This window comes from Eucyclogobius newberryi, unplaced genomic scaffold, assembly GCF_026437365.1.
Source record: "Eucyclogobius newberryi isolate DKJ021-1_F unplaced genomic scaffold, fEucNew1.0.hap1 SCAF_7, whole genome shotgun sequence".
NCBI classification, from domain to species: domain Eukaryota; kingdom Metazoa; phylum Chordata; class Actinopteri; order Gobiiformes; family Gobiidae; genus Eucyclogobius; species Eucyclogobius newberryi.
This window is the reverse complement of record NW_027316389.1, coordinates 5,405,905-5,417,520: the sequence shown is the minus strand read 5'-3', so window position 1 is coordinate 5,417,520 and position 11,616 is coordinate 5,405,905. Positions and strand designations below refer to the sequence as shown.

Sequence of the window (11,616 nt, the reverse complement as noted above, 5' to 3'; positions counted from 1 at the left end):
GCTGTGGTGGGCTCTGAACCCTGACTGGAAAACTTCAAATAAGTTATTGTCCTGCAGGTGGCGACAAAGCTGTTTTACTACAACTTTTTCAAGGATTTGAGAGACGAAGGGAAGATTTGAAATAGGTCTGTAGTTTACCAATAGGTCGGGATCTAGATTAGGCTTTTTCAGAAGAGGTTTAATGACTGCATGTTTGAAGGACTGTGGAACATAGCCACTTTGGAGTGAAGTATTTATTATATTAAGAATAGGGTCTATAATTAGGGGGGGAATGTCTTTGAGGAGCTTGGAATGGGGTCTAGGACACAAGTTGAGCTTTTAGAGGACATAATGGCTGAAGTTATCTCTGCTTGATCAACAGCTGTGAACCTTTCTAAGTTTACAGGTGGATTTATATGGGACGTTAGATTTACAGCTTGGGCTAGTTCAGGGCTAATAGCGGGGGTAATTTCATCTAATTTATCTCTGATTGTTTTTATTTTATTATTAAAAAATAGGAGGAAATCATCAGAGCTAAGTGTAGCTGGGATTGAGGGCTCTACTGCACTGTGACAGTTTGTTAGCCTAGCTACAGTGCTGAAAAGGAATTTAGTGTTACTTTTGTTGACTTCTATTAGATTTGAATAATATCTGGTTTGGGCCTTACGCAGAGCCTGCTTATAGGACAGCAGGCAACTTTTCCATGCTTTTAGGGATTCTTCGGTGTGAGAGCGACGAAATAATCCCTCTAACTTTCTAACGGGTAAACAAATATAGGCATATCTAAAGATATGCCTATATTTGTCCACACAATGGGGAAATTTCGCTGTTGCAACGCACAAGTAGGTACAGAAGAAAAAGCTTTAAAAAACCAACTCTTAATAGAAAAAACTCTAAAATAAAAATTAATTTAAAAATAAATAAATAAAATAACATAAGACAAAAATAATAATAATAGTAGTGGCAAAAGTAAACACTCTTATTTACAGTAGTTATATGCACATAAATATGACATTATAGCGTATGAATATTGCACATGATTATGAGATTATTGCGTATGAGTATGACAGTATGGATGAGTACAAGATGGATGAGTTTACTGCCATACTGTGGGATATAAACTGTACATATTTTTAACAACACCAAGTAAATTTTTGTCAGTGATATTTAAAAATAAATGTATTCCGCTAACTTCAAAACATCCATCCATCCATCCATCCATCTTCTGCCGCTTTATCCGGGGCCGGGTCGCGGGGGCAGCAGTCTGAGCAGGGACTCCCAGACTTCCTTCTCCCCAGACACTTCCTCTAACTCCTCCGGGGGGATCCCGAGGCGTTCCCAGGCCAGCCGAGAGACATAGTCTCTCCAGCGTGTCCTGGGTCTTCCCCGGGGCCTCTTCCCGGTGGGACATGCCTGAAACACCTCCCGAGGGAGGCGCCCAGGAGGCATCCGAAACAGATGCCCGAGCCACCTCAGCTGGCTCCTCTCGACGTGGAGGAGCAGCGGCTCTACTCCGAGCTCCCCCCGTGTGGCCGAGCTCCTCACCTTATCTCTAAGGGAGCGCCCAGCCACACGGCGGAGGAAACTCATTTCGACCGCTTGTATCCGCGATCTTGTTCTTTCGGTCACTACCCAAAGCTCATGACCATAGGTGAGGGTAGGAACGTAGACCGACCGGTAAATAGAGAGCTTTGCCTTTCGGCTCAGCTCCCTCTTTACCACAACGGTCCGATGCAGCGACTGCATCACTGCAGCCGCTGCACCGATCCGCCTGTCGATCTCACGCTCCATCCTTCCCTCACTCGTGAACAAGACCCCGAGATACTTGAACTCCTCCACTTGGGGCAAGGACACCCCACCCACCTGGAGAGGGCAAGCCACCTTTTTCCGGTCGAGAACCATGGCCTCGGATTTGGAGGTGCTGATTCTCATCCCAGCCGCTTCACACTCGGCTGCAAACCGTCCCAGTGCATGTTGCAGGTCCGGGTTTGATGGAGCCATCAGGACAACATCGTCTGCAAACAGCAGAGATGGAATCCTGTGGTCCCCAAACCGGACACCCTCTGACCCCTGACCACACCCTCCGACCCCTGACTGCGCCTAGAAATTCTGTCCATAAAAATTATGAACAGAACCGGTGACAAAGGGCAGCCCTGGCGGAGTCCAACATGCACTGGGAACAGGTCTGACTTACTGCCGGCAATGCGAACACAGCTCCTGCTCCGGTCATACAGGGACCGGACAGCCCTGAGCAAAGGGCCCCGGACCCCGTACTCCCGGAGCACCCCCCAAAGGACACCCCGAGGGACACGGTCGAAAGCCTTCTCCAGATCCACAAAGCACATGTGGACTGGTTGGGCAAACTCCCATGAGCCCTCGAGCACCCGATGGAGGGTATAGAGCTGGTCCAGTGTTCCACGACCGGGACGAAAACCACTCTGCTCCTCCTGAATCCGAGGTTCGACTATCGGTCGGATTCTCCTCTCCAGTACCTTGGAATAGACCTTACCCGGGAGGCTGAGGAGTGTGATCCCTCTGTAGTTGGAACACACCCTCCGGTCCCCCTTCTTGAACAGAGGGACCACCACCCCGGTCTGCCAGTCCAGAGGCACGGTCCCCGAACGCCACGCGATGTTGCAGAGACGTGTCAACCAAGACAGTCCTACAACATCCAGATACTTTAGGTACTCAGGGCGGATCTCATCCACCCCCGGAGCCCTGCCACCGAGGAGTTTGCGAACAACCTCAGTGACTTCAGCTTGGGTGATGGATGAGCCAGCCTCTGAGTCCCCGGTCTCTACTTCCTCTTCGGAAGACGTGACTGAGGGATTAAGGAGATCCTCAAAGTATTCCTTCCACCGTCCGACGACATCCCCAGTTGAGGTCAGCAGGCCTCCACCCGCACCGTAAACGGTGTTGGTGAGACACTGCTTCCCCCTCCTGAGGCGCCGGACGGTTTGCCAGAATTTCTTTGGTGCCGACCGATAGTCCTCCTCCATGGCCTCCCCGAACTCCTCCCAGGCCCGGGTTTTTGCCTCTGCGACAGCACGAGCCGCGGCTCGCTTGGCCTGCCGATACCCGTCGATGACCTCCGGAGACCTACAAGCCAGAGTGGCCTGATAGGCCTCCTTCTTCAGTCTGACGGCATCCCTTACTTCCGGTGTCCACCACCGGGTTCGGGGGTTGCCGCCACGACAGGCACCGGAGACCTTGCGACCACAACTCCGAGCAGCCGCATCAACAATGGAGGCGGAGAACATGGTCCACTCGGACTCAATGTCCCCAACCTCCCCCGGGACATGGGAGAAGCTCTCCCGGAGGTGCGAGTTGAATACCCTACTGACAGAGGGCTCCACTAGACGTTCCCAACAGACCCTCACAATGCGCTTGGGTCTGCCAAGTCTGTCCGGCTTCCTCCTCCGCCAGCGGATCCAACTCACCACCAGGTGGTGATCGGTTGACAACTCTGCCCCTCTCTTCACCCGAGTGTCCAAGACACGCGGCCGGAGGTCTGATGACACGACAACAAAGTCGATCATTGACCTCCGGCCTAGGGTGTCCTGGTGCCATGTGCACTGATGGACACCCTTGTGCTTGAACATGGTGTTCGTTATGGACAATCCGTGGCTAGCACAGAAGTCCAATAACTGAACACCGCTCGGGTTCAGATCGGGGAAGCCGTTCTTCCCGATCACCCCTCTCCAGGTGTCACTGTCATTGCCCACGTGGGCGTTGAAGTCCCCCAGTAGAACAACGGAGTCCCCGGTCGGTGCACTGTCCAGTACCCCTCCCAAGGACTCCAAGAAGGCCGGGTACTCTGCACTGCTGTTCGGCCCGTAGGCCGCCACAACAGTGAGAGACCTGTCCCCCACCCGAAGGCGGAGGGACGCGACCCTCTCGTTCACCGGGGTAAACTCCAACACGTGGCGGCTGAGCTGAGGGGCTATCAGCAAGCCCACACCAGCCCGCCGCCTCTCCCCGCAGGCAACACCAGAGAAGTGGAGCGTCCAGCCCCTCTCGAGGAGATGGGTTCCAGAGCCCAAACTGTGCGTGGAGGTGAGGCCGACTATATCTAGTCGGTATCGCTCAACCTCCCGCACAAGCTCAGGCTCTTTCCCCCCCAGCGAGGTGACATTCCATGTCCCCAGAGTTAGTCTCTGTGTCTGGAGATCTGATCGCCGAGGCCCCTGCCGTCGACTGCCGCCCAGATCTCTCTGCACCGGCCCCTTATGGATCCTCCTGCGGGTGGTGGGCCCACGGGAGGGCGGCCCCACGTCGCTCTTTCGGGCTGTGCCCGGCCGGGCCCCGTGGGGTAAGACCCGGCCACCAGGCGCTCGCCATGGAGCACCCATCCCAGGCCTGGCTCCAGGATGGGGCCCCGGTGACGCCGATCCGGGCGACGTAAACGGCCTTGTTCGTGTCGTCGTCATAAGAGGCTTCTGAACCGATCTTTGTCTGACCCGTCACCTAGGACCTGTTTGCCTTGGGAGACCCTACCAGGGGCATGAAGCCCCCGACAACATAGCTCCCGGGATCATTCGGGCACTCAAACCCCTCCACCACGTTAAGGTGTCGGTTCAAGGAGAGAGACTTCAAAACATAGTAAGCCTATTTTTATGTTTTATCCTATAGCATATTTAAATTGTTTTTCTTTAATGCATGCCCTTTTTTATTTAAATATGTTGTTTTATAATTGTTCATTGTTTTATTTTGCACTAAATAACCAAAGAAAGTCCCTATGTTTGAATTCTGTTCATTGACAATAGAAATACACCTTTTCTCATTCTGAGCCTGTCATACCCGCCTCGGCCTGCTAGAGGGCGCGCGTCAGTCTTCCCGCACCTTTTTTCCCCGGAAGAAGTCGCTTTGTTTTGGTCCGTTCCAAGATGGCGTCCGGCGGAGGGAGCGGCGCGGCTCCGCGGGCTTCTCTGCTCTCTTCCCTGGCCAGTCTGGAGCCGAGCCTCGCCCGGGCCCTGGACGAGCGGGTCCTGGAGCTCTTCCTGCTCCGGACGGCCGAGATGAGGCGGCGCCGGGCCCGGGAGCAGGAGGCGCGGGCCCGGCGGCTGCGGCTCTACCTGCGGCGGAGGAAAGTGTTCGTGCTGTCGGCTCTGGCGGGCGTCCTCAGCATCGTCAAGTCCAACGGGACGCGGGAGATGTGGACCCGGGACCGGCCCGTGGAAGGAGGTGAACGCGGCGTCATGAAAGCGCTGGACCGGGGTTATGTTAGGACTCAAATAAGACCCTAAAATAAGACCCTAAAGTCCATGTGAAGGTTCTGCTGTTATTCTAATCATGACTTAGTTTTGTGGTTAATATTTATCATAGTTTTACTTCTGTCAAGTTGCAGTTTGTGAAGAAATTACACTAAAAACAAGTTTAAAATGACAGTAAGTCGAGCTGAATCCCTCTGTGATGTCATCAGCGTGCGACACAGAGACAGTTTACACATTGACACACTTTTCTGACAGTTTAAACCATCGTTGGACTTTAAAGGTGTTTTATGGTCTTATTGTGCGTCAGATCAGAACTGTTGTGTCGTTTATGTGAAGTTTGGCTCTTGTTTACAGTCTGGTTGCTATGGTAACAGCTGTGGAATCGCCTCTACCTGTGTCATATTTGTGCTACCTACCAGGAAGTACAATTGTAAACTTCACACAAACTGTCAAAATGTTTTGTCAAATCTGAAATATAATTGTGTTTTAGTCAAATGTGTGTACTTTGTGTGTACTGTCTGCTCTAGTCAAAACGGTAATGGTTGATTTTAAGTTTACTTCATTTGTAAGTAAAGTAGTCCACAAATACCACAAAATATTGATTCCACAGTTTGTAAAGCCTTTGTTCTTTTACGCCGTGAGAGAACTTCAATAATAGCATCAGTTTAAACAGCACTTTTTAAGGTTTTTAAGTGGCTATGTGGTTTCAGAACAGATTTCCAGTGCTAATTTTCTTTGTAACCGTAGCAACCCTCGCACCGAAGCGTTTACAGTGTTTTGTTTCGCAGGGGACTTCTGGCAGGCGGCGCAGCGCTTCAGCGACGACGCGTGGAAGTCCCAGTTCCGGGTGACGCGCTCCACGTTCGACCACCTGCTGCAGCTGCTCGAGTCCGCCATCGCCCGCAAGAAGACGCACATCCGCACGCCCATCGACGCCCGCCGCCGCCTCGCCATCGCCCTCTGGTGGTATGCGCAGGGCGAGGAGTACCGGCTCATCGCGGAGCGCTTCGGCGTCGGCGTGACGACCGTCTGCATCATACTGCGGCAGGTCAGAGGCGCCTGGGATGAAATAATCGTCGTGGGCGATATTGACAAAAAATCGCGATGTTTCTTGGAGCGTCCCGAACACAATATTATATCAATCCAACAGAAAGGTCTTTGTACGTTTTAATTATTAGATTAAAGTGAAATGTCTGTCAAATGAATCACAACAGCTCAGAAATGTCATAATGTTCTTATTTTCCAACATAATCTTCCTCATTTTTATTTTCTATTCGCTTTTTGTATCTTATTTTACGATAAAATATGATATGATACAATATGATCTATATTTTGATAAACTCTGGGTTAATATTGAATCTATTACACAATAACTTTTTAGCTGGATTATCCCTTTTCTTTTATATATTTTTTCTTGTTTTTTTTTTTGGTCAATTAATTTGTTTTTCTTATTTATCTATTTAAATTTTTTCTTCCTTTTTTATTTTTTTTTATTTTTATAATCCATATTCTGAATGTATAATATACTTTAAAAACACGAGCTGTGATGAATAAATAACAGAATGAACGACTTTAGTGCTTAGTGTTTATAATGAAGCACAGAAGTGAATGATCAGAATCAGAAACAGGAAGTAAACACTAAACGAGCTTTGGTGTCAACAACAACAACAATCAACAACAACAATATTTGACCCTTTTCAGCTCAAATTCTATTTTAATACAAGAAAAATAACTAAACTATTGTCACTTCTGCAATGCAAATGTACACGCCATAAATACTGAGCCAACAAGTCTTTTTCTGTCTTTTAATACAGTAATTATAGAGTTTAAAATGACAGGAAGTGGAGCTGAATCCCTCTGTGATGTCATCAGCGTGCGACACACAGACAGTTTAAACCATGGTTAAATAAAGGTGTGTTTATGTGGAGTGTGGCTCTTGTTTAGTCGCTGATCGTTCATTTGTTGTGTTTAGGTTACCATGGCGATCGTAAACAAACTCTTCACCAGGTTCGTGTCGTGGCCGAGCGGAGAGAGGCTGGACGCGGCCGTGAGAGCCTTTAAGGGGCGGGGCTATCCCCAGTGCGCCGGGGCCATCGGGACCACCCACATCCCCATCGTGGGCCCCAGAGAAAACCCCCAGGACTACATGAACCCCAGCGGCTGGTACTCGGTCATCCTGCAGGCCACGGTGGACCAGGACCTCACGTGAGCGCCACCTGTGGACCACAGAGAGTACCACAGAGAGGACCACAGGGAGTACCACTGAGAGTACCACTGAGAGGACCACAGAGAGTACCACAGAGAGTACCACAGAGAGTACCACAGAGAGGACCACTGAGAGTACCACAGAGAGGACCACTGAGAGGACCACAGAGAGGACCACAGAGAGGACCACTGAGAGGACCACTGAGAGTACCACTGAGAGTACCACAGAGAGTACCACTGAGAGTACCACAGAGAGTACCACTGAGAGGACCACAGAGAGGACCACAGAGAGGACCACTGAGAGTACCACAGAGAGTACCACAGAGAGTACCACTGAGAGTACCACAGAGAGTACCACTGAGAGTACCACTGAGAGGACCACTGAGAGGACCACAGAGAGGACCACAGAGAGGACCACAGAGAGTATCACTGAGAGGACCACTGAGAGGACCACTGAGAGGACCACAGAGAGGACCACAGAGAGGACCACAGAGAGGACCACAGAGAGGACCACAGAGAGGACCACAGAGAGGACCACAGAGAGTACCCCTGTGCCCCGCCCAGTTCTACTTCTCCTGCTCCTCATACTTCGACTAAACTGTCCCCCTGCTCAGGCTGAGAAATAGATTTTCAAAGTTAGGGGCCAGGGGGGCCCCCTACCTAAAAAAGTTAGGGGCCCCCCAGCAATTTCAGGGGTCCACAAGCGCGCGCGGCATGGCGGCGTCATAAGAACAAGATAAATTTGTTGTTTTAAACCTGGTTATTAGCATGTAAAACAATTTAAAGTATTTATCTGTTATTTGATATGAAGAGCACAAATAGTGAATCATATAAACCAGAGATCATGATCTTTAAAACTGTTTAATTCAATATAATAATGTTTCTTATATATAAAATAAATACTGTTTACAGCATTTGACACAAGGAGATCTTGTGGAATATATAAAATCACAGCCTACAAAATAAACTACTAACATATATACATTGCCCCGATGCTAACACTCCAAAGGGGGCGGGGCCTTGGATACTTCCACATTGACACAGCTTTTGTTGCAAACAACTTTAAAAAGACTGAGTTGTTGGACTGAGGAGAGATTGACGCCCGCAAACCTAAATATCACTTTTGGGGCAAAATTAGACCGGGCATTTCCGAGTACAACCGAACAAGACCGAACGCAGTGGCCAATCAGATGCCCGCTTTCATCGAAATCAGATCACGGACACCGCTCGGCCAATGAGAAGCGAGAAGACTGCGAAGTGGACATGTCTGTCAAAACGAAACTTGCGATGAAAATACCCAGAATATGGCCAAATTAATAGATAAATCTTGATTTTTTTTCGAGGAATTTAGATACGGGGGCCCGGGGCCCCTCCTAATTCAAACCACTGGCCCGCCGGAGGTTTGACTGCATACGGGCCCTGGGCCCCCGTCTATTTCACGGCCTGCCTGCTCTTGCTCCTCCTCCTGCTCCTCCTCTTGCTCCTCCTCTGCCCCTCCTCTTGCTCCTCCTCTTGCTCCTCCTCTTGCTCCTCCTCTGCCCTTCCTCTTGCTCCTCCTCTTGCTCCTCCTCTTGCTCCTCCTCTGCCCCTCCTCTTGCTCCTCCTCTTGCTCCTGCTGCTCCTCCTCTTGCTCCTCCTCTGCCCCTCCTCTTGCTCCTGCTGCTCCTCCACCTGCTCCTCCTCCTGCCTCTTGCAGTTTTGGAGCGTCTAATACAGAATATTTGCCTCGTTCAGTTCTTTGTTCATTTTAAAACTTAAAACTGCATCTTTTATAATGAATCTGAAACTATTAAAACGACACATTCTCTTCTGGTCCTGATGGAACTGTGAAGTTTTAGATGTAAATGATGTAAATTAATGTTTTCTCATGTCTTTTCTCACGTTGCTTGTTCTCCCGCTGCAGTTTCACACATGTTTACGCCGGTTGGCCCGGCAGCAGCTCCAGCTCCACGGTTCTGTCTAGCTCAGACCTGTTCCTGAAGGCCGAGGACCAGCTGCAGGGAGCGCTCTTCCCACCAGAGGTCAGTGTGGAGGCGTGGCTGACCTGGGAGTTTCCATGGTGATAATGTAACTGTAACTGGACATGACTTGTGTCCAGTCATGTCCAGTTTATTTATTGTTTTGTCAATTTTTTAATTTAAATTTGTTTGCGTTTTATTAAATAATTGAATAAATCCAAACACACAGAGACAAGCGGCCGATAGGAACTGTGTGGTCACTGGTTCCTGCTCCGGCGTGATGGAACCGTGTGTTCACTGGTTCCTGCTCCGGCGATGGAACCGTTTGGTCACTGGTTCCTGCTCCGGTGCGATGGAACTGTACCGTCACTGGTTCCTGCTCCGGCGATGGAACCGTGTGGTCACTGGTTCCTGCTCCGGCGATGGAACCGTGCGGTCACTGGTTCCTCCTCCGGCGATGGAACCGTGTGGTCACTGGTTCCTGCTCCGGCGATCGAACCGTGTGGTCACTGGTTCCTGCTCCGGCGATCGAACCGTGTGGTCACTGGTTCCTGCTCCGGCATGATGGAACCGTGCGGTCACCGGTTCCTGCTCCAACGTGATGGAACCGTGCGGTCACCAGTTCCTGCTCCGGCATGATGGAACCGTGCGGTCACCGGTTCCTGCTCCAGCGTGATGGAACCGTGCGGTCACTGGTTCCTGCTCCGGCATGATGGAACCGTGCGGTCACCGGTTCCTGCTCCAGCGTGATGGAACCGTGCGGTCACTGGTTCCTGCGCCGGCCCCGTCTGTGTGACTTGTCTGATGGCGTCCGCTCGTGTCCCGCAGAAGTCGGTGGTGCTGGGCGCCGTGGCGATCCCGCTGCACCTGATCGGCGACGCCTCCTTCCCGCTCAAGCCGTGGCTGCTGACGGGCTACGACCTCCGGCGCGACCTCTCGCCCGCGCAGCGCCGCTTCACGTACAGCCTGAACGCGGCGCGCTCGGCGGTGGACTCCGCCTTCTCCCGCCTCAAAGGTCGCTGGAGCTGCCTGCGCAAGAGGAACGACATCGAGGTGACGGCCATGCACGCCATGGTGTCGGCGCTCTGCGTGCTGCACAACGTCTGCGAGAGCGTGGGCGACCGCTGCTTCCCCGAGTGGAGCGCGGGCGGCGACAGGGGGCCGTACGGGGCCTTCCTGCAGCCGGACGTGGTGCCGTGCGAGGGCGGCCAGGGCAGCGAGGGCGGCGCGGAGGCGATCAGGGACGCGATGGCGCACAACTTTTTAGACATCCAGCAGCAGCCGACGACGATCAACGGATTCACGTTTACGTACGAGGACTGAAGAGGACGGTTCCGTTTATAAGAACCGTTTGTAACTTCGACTGAGGGGACTTTTGACCCTGTTCTGACCGTATTTTCCGGACTAAAAGCTGCACCTTTTTCCATAGTTTTGGCCGGGGTGCGACTTATAGTCCAGAGCGACGTATATGTGATATTAGTCCTTATTTTCACACTGACAACCACAAAAGGGCGCTCTAGGCTCTAGAGTCAGGACTAAACATGGGCCGGTCTCCTGCTGGTGCCAGAGTCAGGACTAAACATGGACCGGCCTCCTGCTGGTGCCAGAGTCAGGACTAAACATGGACCGGCCTCCTGCTGGTGCCAGAGTCAGGACTAAACATGGACCGGCCTCCTGCTGGTGCCAGAGTCAGGACTAAACATGGAGCGGCCTCCTGCTGGTGCCAGAGTCAGGACTAAACATGGACCGTCCTCCTGCTGGTGCCAGAGTCAGGACTAAACATGGACCGGCCTCCTGCTGGTGCCAGAGTCAGGACCCTCTTGAATTGTGCTCTACAAATAAAGTTTTCAGAATGTTGTTTGAATTCTTCCTTCTCTGAGGTCTCTTTGTCCCAGAGGGTTTTGTAGTCGCTCCTTCAGAAGCACAGGGGGCGCTCTTCCTCTCACAGACACAGGGGGCGCTCTTCCTCTCACAGACACAGGGGGCGCTCTTCCTCACACACACAGGGGGCGCTCTTCCTCTCACAGACACAGGGGGCGCTCTTCCTCTCACAGACACAGGAGGCGCTCTTCCTCTTCCTCTCTCACAGACACAGGGGGCGCTCTTCCTCACACACAGACACAGGGGGCGCTCTTCCTCTCACAGACACAGGGGGCGCTCTTCCTCTCACACACACAGGGGGCGCTCTTCCTCTCACAGACACAGGGGGCGCTCTTCCTCACACACAGACACAGGGGGCGCTCTTCCTCACACACACAGGG

General features: G+C 51.7%; 1 protein-coding gene across 2 annotated transcripts; it reads left to right on the top strand.

Moving 5' to 3' along the window:
* Positions 1–4,828: 4,828 nt before the first annotated feature.
* LOC140349063 (uncharacterized) lies at positions 4,829–11,193 on the top strand. 2 transcript variants are annotated; one of them, XM_072435276.1, is made up of 5 exons: positions 4,829–5,163; positions 5,981–6,240; positions 7,165–7,397; positions 9,301–9,418; positions 10,184–11,193. In XM_072435276.1, the coding sequence occupies exons 1-5, from the start codon at positions 4,866–4,868 to the stop codon at positions 10,676–10,678; spliced, it is 1,404 nt and encodes a 467-aa protein (XP_072291377.1). In that variant the 5' UTR covers positions 4,829–4,865; the 3' UTR covers positions 10,679–11,193. The 2 variants fall into 2 exon arrangements, with proteins under 2 accessions (XP_072291377.1, XP_072291378.1); XM_072435277.1 differs by lacking the exon at positions 10,184–11,193 and adding an exon at positions 9,585–10,176.
* The last annotated feature ends 423 nt before the right edge of the window (positions 11,194–11,616 follow it).